General features: G+C 38.4%; 1 protein-coding gene across 1 annotated transcript; it reads left to right on the forward strand.

Moving 5' to 3' along the window:
- The first annotated feature begins 3742 nt into the window (after nt 1-3742).
- LOC131348313 (uncharacterized) lies at nt 3743-18009 on the forward strand. The gene is made up of 11 exons (XM_058383140.1): nt 3743-4421; nt 4554-5396; nt 5968-6695; nt 6815-7456; nt 7541-7661; nt 8954-9615; nt 9703-9823; nt 10120-10787; nt 10870-10996; nt 11313-11348; nt 14354-18009. Exons 1-11 carry the CDS (start codon nt 4238-4240, stop codon nt 14623-14625), a joined length of 4404 nt encoding a protein of 1467 aa, XP_058239123.1. The 5' UTR covers nt 3743-4237; the 3' UTR covers nt 14626-18009.
- The last annotated feature ends 111 nt before the right edge of the window (nt 18010-18120 follow it).

An 18120-nucleotide genomic window follows, 5' to 3' on the forward strand; every position in this document is an offset into this window, starting at 1 on the left:
CAGGTGCATTGCCGTGTTACCAAAACATGAGAAATATCGTAGCCATGCATTGCATCGTCTCTAAATCTGAAATCACAGAGGGAACAGTTTTTTTCTGGAGGCCTCAGAAATGTGTTCCTCCTGCATATTACAGCCTAGGAATCCATAATGCACTTGGACCTCTCAGTCCTCAGCTGATGCTTAACCACAACCCCACTGCCACACAGACAAACTAAAGATACTATTCAGAAATAATCCTTAATTGTAAGAACATTTTTTAAATAACATTTATTTCAATTATATTTATATAACAATTATTCAAACAAACCACAAAATGTTCAAATATAAATAGCAATAATATTATAGAAAAGAAAATAAATAAAATGTTAATAAAAGTGACTTGTGCAAATGTGCATGGGCAACTGTCTCACAGTCAGTGTTGGGGAGTAACTAGTTACATGTAATGGCATTACATAATTTAATTACAAAATAAATGTATATGGATATGTTAAATGATAATTTGTTGCTAGAGTTCGTTAAAGCGGTGCTATTCTGATGATTTTGAGTGGTTCTCTGGTTTGAATTTGCGGCACGTCTGCCAATTACGTTAATCCACATTGCCACTGAAAGCTTTAGGCTACAACCTATCTGAGAGTTGCCACCATGGCGAGTGATAAAAATGCATTTCAGTCCTGGAAATTTAAAAATAATTTCATCCTGAAATCCGATAAGGGGCAAATATAACAGTTCAGGGGGAAATTAGTTTGCTTGCTGTTAATATGCTTTCAGCATCACAGGCTTCAATGTCGAACCTGAGGAAGCATCTGCAGGTCTGTAACCTAGCCTTTCTTTATTTTATAAAAGCATATGGTTTTTGTCATTATTGTGAGTGTACAGAAATAAAAACAGACCCTTTAGTTTCGAATGATATATTACTCGTTTCTGTATAATAAAAAGTGACAGAGTGGTCAGTCGATTTACTGTAGCTGCTGTGTGGAAAAAAATCCACTCAAGACCTGTATTCAAAACATTCAGAACAAATTAGCTAGTCTGCTAGCTACCTTTACAAGGCACACTACTATTTATTTTGACAGAAAATATATAGCTCACATTTTTCCTCCTTGTAAATGTGTTGGTAATGTCAGATCTAATAGAACTTCGTTATTTTAGCGCTGTAGCATACATTATGATGACTCTTTTCAGATTATTTTTTTTTTCAAGGCATTGTTACTTGCCAGTGTGTCCTGTCGTAGCTATGCAAAGATTTGATTCCTAAAACAGTATTAAACCGTTTTTGTTCTGAAGTCTGGTTTTGTGGCTGGGCTTAAAATTAAATTAATATAATCTTAATTCAAGTGATGAAAGATTTAAAATTCTAACAGTAAACAGAGTTGAGTTCTACTGTAAGGTTAACCCTGCCTGGGATAAATGTTTGGAAATGATTCAGTTGAAAATATCCATTAGAAACTTAAAAGTAATCAAAAAGAAATCAAATGTAATCAGTTTATAAAGTAATTGAAAAGTTACACTACTTATTACATTTTAAACAGAGGAACCTGTAATCTGGAACCTATTACATTTCCAAAGTAACCTTCCCAACACTGCTCACAGTGTATTCTTCAGTAAATCAATAAAAAGCAACACATTTTTTCCTTTCAATAAAAAGCAATAAAATCTTTCAGCTATAGAAAAACATTTCAGTGAAGCCACAGATGGAACAGCTGTTTCCCAAAGTCTAGTGCTTAACTGAGAGGAGTAACAGGAGAATGTTTCTGAAGAATATATTAGGTAAATTATATTTGACGCCTTAATTCTAGTTGTTACTTTAAAAAAAAAAAAAACCCAAAGGATTAAGCAATAGAAATTCTTATAATAAGACATTAAAATTTTTAGAAACTTTAAGGTTTGTACTTCATTGCAAAGTATTAAAGAAAGAACGAGAAATATACATGATGAAGTATGCGATGATAACGCATGCACTAGCCGTTCAAAGCAGAAAACGTGCAAAAAACGTCATGATGATTTCGCGCATGCGCACTATTGGGGCAACAAGGGGAACTGGGTTGTCCGGTGTTAATAATACTCTAAAATGTATGAATGTCACTTAGCCACTTTAATATATAATTAATCGGGATAGTGGGAAGACACGTGTACTTGGAGCCTACGGGATATTTCTGGAGTGAAAGTTTCAACCAAATCATTTGTTCACTGATCACTTCCTCAAAAACAGCGAGAGAGTCAGGTGGGAACATTTTGTGCGCTAATTCTGCTAAGTTAATAAATAACTCAGCTTCTAGACATAAAATATATTTACAGCTGAAGTCCTGGTTGCAAGTTTATTTATTATCGGTAAACATTAGGCTTAGAAACGTGGTTAGTGTATATTGTTAGCACTTTTGAAAACCAGCGACGGGAAAACTGGAAAACTGTCATTTGAGTTCAGAACTGTTTTTGGAGTTTTGAAATAATCAAAAAATAGTTATAATATATTTATATAATTTACGAGTGTATATGCAAATATTACTGAGGTTTCAGGGTTTTTTTTTTTTTTTTTTTCTTTGTTTATTATAAATTATTCAAGTCAAGAAGCTTTTATTGTCATTTCAACCACATGTAGCTGACACAGTACATGGTGAAATGAAACAGCGTTTCCTCCAGGACCTGGTGCTACATACAGTATAACACAACGAAACAGAAACAACAACAACTCAGAGCTAGGGACAGGATTGACCTAGCTACACCAAGTGCAACATGTGCAACCAGCTGCAAACAGTACAAGACAAGAAAAAAAACGTGCAACAAAATAGAATGTGCAAAACCCGAGAAACTGTAAAACCGGTCGTATCTTATATGTTTGTCAACATGTACAGGTGCAGCTCCATAAATTAGAATATCATCGAAAAGTTGATGTATTTCAGTAATTCAATTCAAAAAGTGAAACTCATATTATACAGCTCTGTTACATATAGACTGATATATTTCAAGTGTTTATTTGCTTTAATTTTGATGATTATAACTTGCAGCCAATGAAAACCCAAACCCACCCTGCACATGGAGGGTAAGGCACAAAGGTCATTTCTAAAGAGGCTGGCTGTTCACAGAGTGCTGTATCCAAGCACATTAATAAGTTGAAAAGAAGGAAACATGGGCGTCGCTAGGCCATTTTTAGGGGGGCTTTAGCTTCCCCATCTTTCAGCACGTTCTTCAATCCGCAGACCGCGGCATCGCAGAGCGAGGATCAGAGGGTGTGTGTGTGTGTGTGTGTGTGTGTGTGTGTGTGTGTGTGTGTGTGTGTGTGTGTGTGTGAGAGAGGGAGAGATCAGGAAGATCTTTGGCTTGTTCAGTTCTCAAATGTTATACACATCTATGCAATACAGTGGAATGCTGCAATAAGTTTACCATCATACCCTGTTAGTCAAACCTTTATTTTAATTAATTAATTAATTTTTTTTCACTATGATACCCACATTGGGGGCCGAGCCCCCTTAAATAAAAATCCTAGAATCGTACCTGGAAGGAAATAATGTGGTAGAAAAAGGTGCAGAAACAACAGGGATAAGTGCAGACTTGAGTGGAAGGAAGGAAGGAAGGAAGGAAGGAAGGAAATAAATAAATAAACAAATAATAAACACTTGAAATATATCAGTCTGTGTGTAATGAATCTATATAATATTTGAGTTTCACTTTTTGAATTGAATTGCTGAAATGAATCAACTTTTCGATGTTTTAGTTCATTGAGATGCACCCGTATATAGCAGCATGACAGTATGAAGTGTGTAAAAATGGCAGTAGCAGCGGTTGAATTAGTGCAAATAAAATATAAACATTTCTAGTGTGTCAGTTCACAATGGTGTGTGTCTGAGAGAGCCTTGATACAGTTTTGTATGTGTTCTGCAAATGTTTTTTTATTATTATTTTTGTGATTAATTCAAACTGATGAATAGATAATCTAACCATAGTTTTGGAAGATAACTTGCTTTAATTTCTCGCAGGAACAGAGTACCACCTCTCGGGGCGAAAAAGAAAGCTTGTGAAAAATGTGAATCCATGGGAGAGCTGTGGAAAAAGCTCCATGATGGTGGAGAGATAGACCTGTGGAGGAGAGCTTACACAGGAAATCATATTGCTTTATATAAATCCATATATCCAGGAACTCACACTGGCTGAACATTCGAAAGTTAACTATTGTTCCGTTCCGCTTTAGAGACTTGCTGAGAAACGTCTGGTTGAGAAATGTGGGCTCAGGTCTGTTGTGGTGATGGATGGGAACAGGGATTGTTTACAGATTACAGATCTTCTAGAGAAGATAAAGGACATGGTGGCCAGGGGTCAGCATGTTAAAACTGACAAAAGGAAACAAAAGAGGGAAGCAGAGGAAGAGAGCATAATGGAGACTACAATGAAGCTCTGCAAACAGAGAGTGGATATTATAAAGCACACCTGTAAGTCTTTTTGTTAATGTAATGTGCTGTTTTATTATATAACATGATGGAATCATTTTCATTTTCATAATTATACTAATTATGTTAAAAATATTTTTTTAGTCAGCCATATAATATACTTTTGTCCCACAGGTGACATACATCATCTCACAGAAGTGAGGATTCTGTTGCTGGGCTGCAGGAATTCTGGGAAAAGTTCATCAGGAAACACCATCCTTGGCCAAGCAGTGTTTGACAGAGCTGTGCAGTGTGTGAAGAGACAGAGAGAAATAGCAGGGAGGAAGATCACTGTAGCTGAAGCTCCAGGATGGTGCAGTGATAGACCTGTAGAAGAGAGCACTGAATTACTTAAACAGGAGATTGTCCTCAGTGCATCTCAGTGTCTTCCAGGTCCACATGTTGTGCTGGTGGTGGTAAATGGGGACAGGACTTTCACAGAGAAAGACCGGGAAATATTAGCAGGATATCTGATGCTTCTCTGTGACAACATCTGGAGTCACACCATAGTTCTCTTCACATTTGGAGACTCTCTGGGAGACACAAGCATAGAGAGACACATTGAGAGTGAAGGAAAGGCTCTCCAGTGGCTGGTAGAGAAATGCGGAAACAGATATCATGTTTTTAATAACAAAATGAAATATAATAACTCTCAGGTTATGGAGCTACTGAAGAAGATAGAGACAATGGTAGCAGAGAACAGAGGGTGCCATTTAGAAATGGATAACAAGATATTACAAGATGTGGAAAAGAGGAGGAGACAAGAGAAAAAGGAATTAAATCAGAGAAGAATGAAAATGATGAAAGGTGTTAAATATTTCTTGGATGTTTACAGGTATTTGTTCAGTTCTCCCCGGGGTTTCAGGTTCATTCCTGTGTTGGCGTTATTGCCTGTATGGATTATCATACACTCTCTCGATTTTTGCGTTGGTTTCCTTCGGGTTGTCCAGTTTTCTTCAACCTCCATAAAACATACTGGTAGGTGCATTGCACTTAATTGCTTCAGAGTATGAATGCATGTGTGCATGATGCTGCATTTTAGTTCTTTTTTATTGCTTGGGTCATTGCATTTAGTTATTGTTTTGTAGTTATTATTGTAGTGTCAATTTAAGTAAGTTACTTTTGCTGTTTGTTTTAATAACTTCTGATCGCTTAAATGTGAAAAGGATTAATTTTTTTCATTTTGTTGGTAAACAAACTGCATTTTTTTTAAATAGCTTGCCTGAAACTTGCTATTTTACTGTGAGACTAATGCACTGGACAATAAATTGCTGCAAATCACTGAGAAATATTTTAAGAGCTGAGTTACAGTAGTGAATAATTGATATAGAAATTGTGCACATTAGTATTTATAGATTTATTTATAGATACCCCTATTAACTATGTATGTATTAACTATGTAGTGAATGTAAAATTATTTTGTTTAACGTATAAATTGCAGGAAAGTACATCAAACCCTGTCCACAATATTCTGTACATTAACTTGCATAAATATATTGATAGACAACCATGTACTTTTACTGAGGGTAAACTGTTTTTTATGCAACAGGTGACATACCCAATCTTCCAGAAGTGAGGATTGTGCTGCTGGGTAGCAGGAATTCTGGGAAAAGTTCATCAGGTAACACCATCCTGGGCCAAGAAATGTTTGACTTTAACAGAGCTGTGCAGTGTGTGAAGAGACATGGAGAAGTAGCAGGGAGGACGATCACTGTAGTTGAAGCTCCTGGATGGTGCAGTGATAGACCTGTAGAAGAGAGCACCAAGTTACTTAAACAGGAGATTGTCCTCAGTGTGTCTCAGTGTCCTCCAGGTCCACATGTTGTACTGGTGGTGGTGAATGGGGACAGGACTTTCACAGAGAAAGACCGAGAAATTTTTGTGGGATATCAGAATCTTCTCAGTGATAAAGTCTGGAGTCACACCATTGTTCTCTTCACCTTTGGAGACTCTCTCAGAGACACAACCATTGAGAGACACATTGGGAGTGAAGGAAAGGCTCTCCAGTGGCTGGTAGAGAAATGCAGTAACAGATATCATGTTTTTAACAATAAAAATAAACATAAAACTCAGATCACAGAGCTGCTGGAGAAGGTAGAGAAGATAGTGGCAGGGAACAGAGGGTGCCATTTGGAAATGGACACAAAGACATTACAAGATGTGGAAGAAAGAAGAAGACAAGATGAAGAGAGATCAGTGCAGAGGAGAATGAAGGTGTCAAATCAGAGAGAAGACATAAGGAAACACACATGTAAGTATTTTGTGATTACAACCAGTGTTTGGTTTTCAATATAATAGTTTGTTTTGTATCAATTATGACAACAAAGAGTTTAATTTTTTCTGGTGATAATCAGAATGTTTTTCTCTGAACAGGTGGCATACACCACCTCTCTGAGATAAGGATTGTGCTGCTGGGCAGCAGGAATTCTGGGAAAAGTTCATCAGGAAACACCATCCTGGGCATTGAGGAGTTTGATATTAACAGAGCTGTGCAGTGTGTGAAGAGACATGGAGAAGTAGCAGGGAGGACGATCACTGTAGTTGAAGCTCCAGGATGGTGCAGTGATAGACCTGTAGAAGAGAGCACCAAGTTACTTAAACAGGAGATTGTCCTCAGTGTGTCTCAGTGTCCTCCAGGTCCACATGTTGTACTGGTGGTGGTAAATGGAGACAGGACTTTCACAAATAAAGACAGACAAATATTTGTGGGCTATCTCAGTCTTCTTGGTGACAAGGTCTGGAGTCATACCATAGTTCTGTTCACCTTTGGAGACTCTCTGGGAGACACAAGCATTGAGAGACACATTGAGAGTGAAGGACAGGCTCTCCAGTGGCTGGTAGAGAAATGTGGAAACAGCTATCATGTTTTTAACAATATGACGATGGATGACTCTCAGGTCACAGAGCTGCTGGAGAAGATAGAGGAGATGGTGGCAGGAAACAGAGGCTGCTATTTGGAAATGGACACAAAGATATTACCAAAACTGAAAGAGACAAAGAGAACAGAGGAAGAGAGCTCAAATAAGAGGATGACAAAGGTATTAATACTGGGAGGCCATTAGAAAACGTGTATGTATATGTGTGATTTCATAAATTGATATTTTTCTCTTAATTTCCTTCAGGGTTTAATGTTTGAACATGAGTTCCAGTTACCAATTCAAAGTTTCACAGGTATTCCCCCTGGCCGCATGAGTATTGACTGGGTTCCCTGGGTTCTTTACCCCCACTTCCAAAAAAATGCCGGTAAGTGAATTTCCTGTCTAGGTGTGAATGAGTGTGTCCATTCAGCCCAATGATGGCCTGGCATTCTATCCAGGGTGTATTTCCACCTCATCTCTAGTGGATCCTCTGTGGCAATGATTAAAATAAAGAGCTTATTTAGGATGAATTAATGGATGGAGAATAAATCTGTATGTACGTCTGGGCATCATCTCAGATTTTATTTCAATTAAGAAGCAAATTGCCAATTGAGGCACATAAATTAGTATACTGACTGGATCTTAGTCCTCATTTGTTTTTTGTTTGATTTCATTTGGGGTTTTTTTTCTTTTTTTCCATTTTATTTATTTTTATTTTTGTAATGCACTCATTTTCATTATAATGAAACATACATTTAAAAAAAGCACAGTTTCATTTATTCCCAGTATTTTCCTAAAACCCTTGGAGAGCCTATATAGTATGATAATCTCTCATACTTTATGAAACTATATTCTTATACGTTATTGTTAAAGAATGCATCTAACTTAAAATAGTAGAGATGGTGACTGGATTAATTATGCTTCTTAGACGAAAGTTTGTTTCTTTAAAATACAAAACTCTTTAGTACATAGAAAAACACCATAGTCTGTGACACAATACAGCTGAATATGAGACATTACATAAGCTGTGCATTTACTCTACATTTACACCATTTAACAGACACTCTTATTCAGAGTCTGATATTGTTTATACAGAAGAACTGTGATAATCCACAATCAGCGAATACAGACAGCTGTCCACATTCTTTGGTGATTGTTTAATTAAAAATAAAGACATAGATTCAGTGTAGGGAAGTTGTGTTCACGTTGTAGTGTTTTTATGCAGTTAGTTTCATTTTCTGAAGGTTAGTGTTGATGTATTTCAGATACATTAAAATACTAATCCCTAAGTAAAAATATCAAACTCAACATCAGTGGTGTCCTTGCAAATGTGTCCACCACCAAGAAGTCTAGTACTTCTTTTTACTAAATTGTACACCAGAAATATGCTTAAAACATGAATGGAGGAATTAAAAAGTTTAGACATTTGACCTTGCATTGACCTTGGCCACATTTAGATCACTTCTAAAATCTAAGCAGTTTTGCTGCTTACAATAATCATTATATTTAAATGTGAGAGACATTCAGCCACTCATGCTTGAGTTATCACACTAAAGAGGATCTTGGAATTACAGATGAACAAACAACCTGAAAATTAGCCATCCATATCTTGTCTCTAAATTATTTACTTTGAGTGCTATGAGATTTGCACTTTTTACTAAATATTTTGTCCTGCAGGTGAAATGCATCATCTGTCAGAAGTGAGGATTGTGCTGTTGGGCTGTAGGACTGCAGGGAAAAGTTCATCGGGAAACACCATCCTGGGTAAACAGGAGTTTGACGTACAGGAAAGTGCACAGTGTGTGAAGAGACATGGAGAAGTAGCAAAGAGGATGATCACTGTTGTTGAAGCTCCAGGATGGTGCCGCGATAAACCTGTAGAGGAGAGCACTGACTCACTTAAACATGAGATTGGCCTTAGTACATCTCGGTGTCCTCCAGGTCCACATGCTGTACTGGTGGTGGTAAATGGGGACAGGTCTTTCACAGAGAAAGACCGAGGAATATTTGTGGGATATCTCAGTCTTCTCAGTGACAAAGTCTGGAGTCACACCATAGTTCTATTCACCTTTGGGGACTCTTTGGGAGACACAACCATAGAGCAACACATTGAAAGTGAAGGACAGGCTCTCCAATGGCTTGTAGAGAAATGTGGAAACAGATATCATGTTTTTAATAACAATAAGATGGATGATGGCTCTCAGGTCAAGAAACTCCTGGAGAAAATAGAGACAATGGTGGCAGGAAACAGAGGCTGCCATTTGGAAATGGGCATAAAGCCATTACAAGAAGTAGATGCCAAGATTGCAGAGGACAAGAGATTACATCACATGCTGAAGGTTTTAAAGTAGAGAAAAGACATCAGATCATACATGTCCAAATCATTTCAAGAATTTATCAGTTTTATTCTATTTCATTTCCACCAGGGTTCCTGGTTCCATCACGAGCTCCAGTTAACAATGCAGAGTTTTACACGTATTCCCCTTGACCGCATGGGTATTGCCTGGGTTCCCTGGGTTATTCAACCCCCCTTTCAAAAAGATACTGGTGAGTGTACCATGCAGGCGTGATTCAAGAATGACTGAGCTTAGTACTATGAAATGTGAGGCATACTACATACTCGAATATACAGTGCTGTTATCGCATAAGTGCAAATTATGTTTTGCAGTATTAACTTCCACCATCCAGAAGATTTGGACTTTAAATGTTCATCTAACAATTATTTTGCTAAACCCATAAATTACATCAAGAAAATACATCAGAAACACACTGCCAGTGCTTACAGATACTGACAGAGACAACTATGTATTATTAAGCACACTGTAAACTTTTTTGTCCTGCAGGTGACATATACTATCTCTCAGAAGTGAGGATTGTGCTGCTTGGCAGCAGGAATTCTGGGAAAAGTTCATCAGGCAACACCATCCTGGCACAAGAAATGTTTGACTTTAACAGAGCTGTGCAGTGTGTGAAGAGACATGGAGAAGTAACAGGGAGGAAGATCACTGTAGTTGAAGCTCCAGGATGGTGCAGTGATAGACCTGTAGAAGAGAGCACCAAGTTACTTAAACAGGAGATTGTCCTCAGTGTGTCTCAGTGTCCTCCAGGTCCACATGCTGTACTGGTGGTGGTTAATGGGGAAAAATCTTTCTCAAAGAAAGACCAAGAAATATTGGTGGGATATCAGAATCTTCTCAGTGATAAAGTCTGGAGTCACACCATAGTTCTATTCACCTTTGGAGACTCTCTGGGAGACACAAGCATAGAGCAACACATTGAGAGTGAAGGACAGGATCTCCAGTGGCTTGTAGAGAAATGCGGAAACAGATATCATGTTTTTAACAATAAACTGAGACACAGTAACACTCAGGTTATGGAGCTACTGATGAAGATTGAGAAGATGGTAGCAGTAAACAGAGGGTGCCATTTAGAAATGGATAACAAGATGTTACAAGATGTGGAAAAGAGGAAGAGACAAGAGGAAGAGAAATTATTTGAGAGGATGATGAAGGTATTAAAGCAAAGAGAAGAGAGAATAAAACATGCATTTTATTTCATAACATATATAATTTTTTTTTTCTAATTTCTTCCAGGTTTTCTGGTTCCAGTATGAGCTTGAGTTACAAATGCAACAAATAAGTTTCACAACTATTCCACATGTCCGCTTGAGTAATCCCTGGATTCCTTGGGGTTTTCACCCCCCCTTCCAAAAACATCCAGGTAGGTGGATTGGCTACAATGGGTAAAATGCACCTAGGTGTCTGTCTGTCTATACATTTATCTGTCCTAGCATCATCTCTGATTTTTTAAAGGAGCAAATGATTGTCAATTTTAGTTCTCTTTTTTTGGTAGATTATTTAAAATTTTCTAGAACCTTACAGGAACAGCACGACCACCAGCCATAAGAAAAAAAAATGCAGCTTATTGGTTACCTAAAGATGAATAAATTATTTTTCTTTATTTTCATGAACTGTAGCTTTGGATTGATTGTCTAATGTCGGAGGATCAAATCTAGTATTCTGTTTTGTCACTTCAGGTTCAGAGGCAGCAACACACAAAATGAATCTAACAGGTAAGGCTATTTGACCACTGCATCCACCCATGCCCCTCAACACCACCAGAGGGCACCACCAATAATATTTTTGAATGTCTTTGTTGCCGCCTTCACTTGCTGTCTCCTTCGTCTCGTGGATCGGGTCCCACATCTGCCGAGGCAGTGTTCCAACTTAGATGTGGAATAATAGCGGACCCCATCCAAATGATAGCTGAAACTTTTACTGATGTTTCTTGAAGCTTTATTGCACATTTAACACCGTGGAAATATCCTTTATAACTTTGGAACGCACCGGAAGAGCTAAACAAAGTACTAGGATACACGTTAAAAGTTTTGTCCGTACACACTCTCTTCACATATTATCTGCATACACAGCAATTTACACAAAATACTTCATTTTAACTAATGATAAACAAATATATATGCATACCTTATGCCTTTTAGGGGGGTGCTTAATAAACTAGTAAACCTTGGAAACCATGAACCATAACTATCAGCATGTGCTACTTTCCATTACTGCCACAATCATCATCAGTCCAAAAGCTACAATACCCATCAAAATAAAACCCCCTGGCTTGTAAGACAAATATAGCAGTTCATTTTACATAATTAAACCCACAAAAATATAGATAAAATATAATACATACAAACACATTAGAAAATGAATTACAATAAAGTCTGTTACACTTATTAAGCCATAGCTATTCAGCCATTGTAGATGAATATGGGTGTGTGGCGATCCCTAGGGTTGAAAAGATGTTTGCAAGCAATCTCTTTCCTTCATTAGCTGCATGGAGAAAGTCTGAGCTCCTGTCAGGCCACATTGGCCATTATAGGAAAGGCCTACATGGCCGCAAGTCAAGGGCATACCCTATGCATCCCCGCGAATGGCATTTGAGAGAACTTCTGTCTCTCATGGCACACAGATTGCCTGAAGATGGGGGCTGTGTTTCTAGTGCTGAAACACTTCCTCCCAAAACTCAGGGGCTACATTTAGTGGTCCTCTTCATTTAGGGTGGTCTGTTTCTGTGCCCTTTGCTCAAGTTGGTGCACCAGATCTTGCCCTAGGTAGGGACCAGATTTTGCTGATAGTGATCTACACTCCGTAGCGAAGCTTCCTGCTAAAGCCCAGGGAATGGCAAGTCCACCCATAGGCAGTGGAATGCATCTGGCAATTTTTGGCTGGATGAAAGTGGCTTTGTTCGCCTCTGAGGAGTCAACCCTATGTCTCCTGTGGCTTTCTCTTTTTAAAGAGGGCTGGATGCTGTGATTTTCCATCCATATGCTTTCCCAGATAGCTCTGCTTGCTGGATCTTAGCCAGGGCATGCCATGACCTAGTCCAAATGTTACTGGTTGATCCTCATTGGCCCCCTGAGTCTGGCTTGCAGACCATATTTCCCTTCTGGATGGTGCTCCTTGGGAGATTCCCAATCAGATGCAGGGAGCGATGCTTAACCCCTGCCCAGAGATTTGAAAACTCTTTATCTGGCAACTGAGGGGGACCAGTTCCTAGACTCTTGTCTCTCTATCGAGGTTGTGGAGACAAGGTTGAACTTTCGCCTCGGGTGTAATCATCGTCATCAAGCTCTAGATCAGGACTTCATGCAGACATGCCTCTTTGAAGGCTTATCACCCTCTTCATTGAGGTATAGGTGGCAGTTATTGCAAGTCCTGTGCCTGTTCTCTGGTCTCTCACTTTCTGTGAAGTATCGGGTGGCTGAGGCTTTCCTGCAGACCACATATCCCCTCCTGGGTCCTCACAATGGTCCTGGAGGGGCTGCTCTAAGCCCTCTTTGAGCCAGTGGAATCAGCCTTGTGGAGTTTCTGGTCCTGGAAATAGCTCTGCTATTAGCCTTGGTCTCCCTAAGAATGGTAGGAATTCTGCAGGCCCTACCAGTCACCCCCTTCTGCCTAGAGTCTGCTTCTGGCATGGTCAAGACTGCCCAGCATCTTTGGGTGGGATACATTCCCGAAAAGCCCCATTACGCCCGTCATACGGGCTTTCTGCAGGCCTTTTGCCCTCCGCCATGAGTCAGCTGAGCAGGAGAGACTGCCACTGCTTTTCCCAGTTCGAATATCTCAGCAGGCCTATGAGGCACACTTGTGTGGCTTTGCTTCTAGGGATTCAGGCTCACTCCACTAGGTATATTACCTTTTTCAGCATACTGGCAAGGATATTTGTGCTGTAGTGGGTTGGTTCTCTCTGCACACCCATATCAGGTTCTATAACCTGGACTTGGACCCTACTACTGAGTTCTGGGTCTTACAGGGCTAATGATGCTCTGCTCATGACTTATTCATGCTCTTTTACACACTCCGGGACAAACATCTCCCGGCATAGGGCAGCGCTGGCCTCGGCATTCCATGACGCAGTGTCACAGTCCTTTAAAAGGGATCTACACCTACTAGCTGAGAATGGATCCAGACACAGCATTACTTGCCATGCTCCAGGCATCCACTCACGCTTCCTTCAGAGAAGTAGAAGCTGGAGTAATGTGATGTAGATGCCCTTCCATGGTCTTGATGGCACGCTTCACCTCGTCAACAAGCCGCTAAATGGGTGTGATTTCACATAGAGTTTCAGACACAACTTCCGCAAAGAAGTATTCCCATAGCATCAGCCATAATGCACCATCTTGTAACTTGGTCTAGTTTTTCATGCCCTGCCTTGTCTTGTCTTGCCTCGTCTCACCTCACCGTGGTTTAGTCCTTTAAGTTTAGTTATTAGTTTCGTTTCGTAGTTTTGTTCCTCCATGTTGGTTATTTATAAGTTGCTTTAAGAAAAGAAAGTTTTAGACTTTCTGTACTTGCATCCACAGGAAGACATCCATGAACACTTACTTTATTTAATACCTAAATATTTCAATAAAATATTACCACAAACGTCACATATGATTTGACATAATCCAAAGTGAACACCAGATGGGCCCTGTTGCACTGGAAGAGTAATGATATGTACATTGATATAAAGTCTTTTAAACATTTACAGATGTTTGATTTCATTATTGTCTATATTTTCTAGGTGTTGACTTTGTGAATGAACACAGAGAAACACTCATTCAGAAAGTGTCTTCGGTAATGGAGATTGCAGACTGTCTAAAAGGCAAGGATATGATTAGCGATGAAATGTACAGTAAGATTCAGGAAGAGGCAACGCCACAAGCTAAAATGAGAGAACTTTACAAACATCTCAACTCAGGAGGAAGAAAAGTGAAAGCTGAGTTCTATCAAATTCTTAAAAAGAAGCTGCGCTACTTAGTCGAGGAATTGGAGTCTGGATCAGTTCAGGCTTAGTGGATTTTTAAATCAAACACTTTAAACAAACATGAGTTTTCTCTTCATATAGCTGAAATATAGAAATGTTTCATAATAATATTGTTTTTCATTTGTGTTATGGTGAGTGTTCCAGTTGTATTTCATACTGTATTTTCAAATAATTTCCTCAAAAAATAGCTTACTCAAGATTCAGGAAACACAATCACAATAAACAGTATTTGATTGTTCACCAGATCAAAAGAGAAAAAAAATCTTAATAGTACTGTTAAACATGCAAAATATATTAGTTTTAGTTTATAAAAATTCATGCAGCTAATACCTACACACTTGTAAAAGAAAATTTCTTTCTGGTTGTGTGGACATGATTGTGGAATTTAGAGTCTTGCCTGTCTGGCTTTTATACAGGGAACAGCAGAGGAAACACTTTGAGGGCGGGTAAGCTCAGGCCCCTTGCTAACAGGCAGCATAGATGATGTAATTTCAATACCCCATGGCACTGTGAACTCATGAGCATCAAGTGTTTATCATTGAAAAGTGGTGCATCCATAACTGCTTTTCAGCACCTTTTCTGTGCAGGAAGTGGTATCTTATACAAGACTCTTTATCTCAGACCCTGTTGTTATGAACACTTCAGCCCACCTGAGAATCATGTTACCATCAGGAATGTGTCTGTGACACCCCACATTGAATTGTTGAAGAAGGCACGAGTCCACGATGCCGTGGCTACTGGCTATTGAAACTGCATCATTTACTATGCCTTTTATCAAGGGGTGGAGCTTGGAGCATTGTTTCCTCATCTGCAACCTGAGTTTATACATCAGTAACATATCAACTCAACCAGGTTCATGAGACTTTATTTGAAAGGTACAATATAAATGCATAAACACATTGAATGCATTTTTCATTTTCACTGTGAAAGTCTATGACTATTATTTTGTTTAGAGATTGGGTTTATGTCTGTCTTTTTATAAGAGGTTTTTAATATTCCGTTTTGTTAAAATAAAACTTTGTTTACAGTACTGTACACTTTGTGGTGAACAGTTGTGAATGTACAAGAATAACATTGTGTGATTGATTTGTTTTCTGAATTTACCCCACTGATCCTCCAACCTTATTTATGCAGAACCGTTTATTGGTGATTCATACATCCATTTGGGATCACAGTCAGGACCAAAATCCAGGCTGGAAAAATGCCCCAGAACCTTATGTAGTCCTATAGACTAAGGACGACTGTTTAGAATCTAAGAGTGTTCCTTCCTGTCCTTCATCGTTTTTTGTTTGTTTGTTTTTCTTTGCTGATGTAGTGAATTGATTGGCCTTCTCTGAACAAAAAGATAATTTTGTTAAACATACATTCCTCTTCTTGCTCAATTACTTTTTTAAAAAGTTATCCCCAAGGCATGTAGTTACGTCTAGCAGAGTAACCACCTGGTGTAGTTCAGCATGTTAACTATGGACTAACTATGAGAGTTATCTACCAGAAAGCCTTTAGTTCATTTAAATGAACAAAAACTGTCCAAGCTTTCTGACACAGCAATTTTTCCATCTTCCATTTTCCCATCATCAGATTGTGATTTAAATGTCAAATAGTCAGAATGTAGGTAAGAAGCCGCTGAAGTTTGATATGTTTAAACTTACCATAGATATCGTTTTTACTGCCTTGTCTCTGATCTCAGATTGCAAAGTGGGGAATAAAAGTTCCACAGGCAAAGATAAAGCATTGCATTTGGCAAGTTGTCTCTGTTACTGATAGTTCTTGTTTACAACCCAGTCTTGTTTATAATGGGAAGCTGTGACATTTACATTTAAATTTATTTGGCAGACACCCTTAATTAGAGCAAATTACAGTAATGCTTTGAAGTGTCCATCTAGGAATACATCAAATACTGGTTCATTAAGTCACTGACTAAGAATGTTATCAGACTAAAAATCTCTGTCTCTTGTTAGAGTGACTCAGGGTTTAGATTCCTGATTCCGCAAAACAGGGACATCTCAGGCCCTGTGAAAATTGTGGTGCGGTCACGGCTACCATTTGAGAGGGAGAGTAGGATTTTGGGGAATGACTTGGCTGGTGGGAAGGTTTTTCATTATATGCATGTGTCTGCTGAGTCTGATACTTGTGTCCAGACTGATTTAAATAGTTTCCCTCTGTTTTTTCAGCATGTGTCATAACTCATGTTTAAAACTAAAAAAATGTAGTTGAAATTTTAGGTACGCTCTTAACTTGTCCATAAAAAAGTAGTTGAGGGTATATTGTTTATTTCACCACAGCATTTGATAAATTTTGAGACTTCCGGTTCTAACCAGAGCCGGAAGCCATCTACCTCTACATCTACCTCAGCCATTAAGAGAAAACTGAGAGCAGTTCGCTGCTGCCTGAAGAGCCGATACAATTTGGTGAGATGTATTGACACTGTGGTAGATATAGATAAGTCACAACTATCAGAAGGTAGACTCGGGATTTTTGGGATGCTCTCATATCTGTCGTATTGGACTACTTTCTGGAATGTGCCTATTTTTATGTGTGTTCTGGTCACTTTGGGGTAACTAAAACTTATTGGCACATCATTAGACACTTCTTTTGGCATGGGTTGAAGTGTTATGACTGTTGTTTGGCTGGAAAGCCTAATAAGATGGTACAGCAAGCTCCTCTTTGGTCTATTCCAATCACAGCAGAACCATTTGAGAGGTTTATCACTGACATTGCCTGAATTCAAGTCCAGTAATCAGTACATTTTAACTATTATGTGTACCTGTTACCCTGATGCCATACCCCTGCTTTCTATCAAAACCAAAGCAGTACTGAAAGCTTATCAAGTGTTATGTTTAATTTTTTAGATTACCTAAGGTCATTCAGACTGCCCAAGAGTCAAATTTCATTTAACATCCAAAGTCACAGTGAGCACTTTAGCCATTCCCTCAGACTGCATAGAATGACTGCATAAAAGTCATCTATGTGACATAAATATTTTAAAGGCTTATATCTAAAATGATGTGACTAAAGCTGTTTTTCTTGTTGACTATCTGTGGTTTCTTGTTGATTGCAAGAGATTGTGAGATTCCACTGTTCTGACGTTTTTATTCTGAGGTTCTTCTTTCGCCAGATGAAACAAAGATATTTTTTCAGAACATTTTATTTCTAAAGAAAAAGAACAACAACGTTTGATATAGCTTTAATGTCTAGGATAAATATATAATCAACTAAATCTTTAAATGCTGAAAGAAAATCATTAAATGCTGAAAGTCATTCCTTTCATCCATGTATAGTTAGTTTCTGTTTTCACTTTTGTTATGGTAGCTACAAACAGTTACCTAAGAGCTAGAAAATGCAACTTGTCAGGTTACTGATCTGAGAGCAGAAAATATTTATCTGTCAAATAAATGTTTTACAAAGAGCTGACACCGGAGTCTCCTTCAAAAAAATCATAAATAAATGTCTTCACTGAAAAGTTCAACATATCGATTACACATGCTGATTTATTTCTGTGTATCTGGAGTCTATGTGTAAATTCC

Source organism: Hemibagrus wyckioides, linkage group LG28 (genome assembly GCF_019097595.1).
Source record: "Hemibagrus wyckioides isolate EC202008001 linkage group LG28, SWU_Hwy_1.0, whole genome shotgun sequence".
NCBI classification, from domain to species: domain Eukaryota; kingdom Metazoa; phylum Chordata; class Actinopteri; order Siluriformes; family Bagridae; genus Hemibagrus; species Hemibagrus wyckioides.

Coding starts and splice junctions, on each gene's coding strand:
- LOC131348313 (XM_058383140.1), top strand. CDS start 4,238: ATGGATGGGAACAGGGATTGTTTACAGATTACAGATCTTCTAGAGAAG. Junction 6,696..6,814: donor ATTTTGTGATTACAACCAGT/GTTTGGTTTTCA, acceptor CACCTCTCTGAG/ATAAGGATTGTGCTGCTGGG. Junction 9,824..10,119: donor CCCCTTTCAAAAAGATACTG/GTGAGTGTACCA, acceptor TTTGTCCTGCAG/GTGACATATACTATCTCTCA.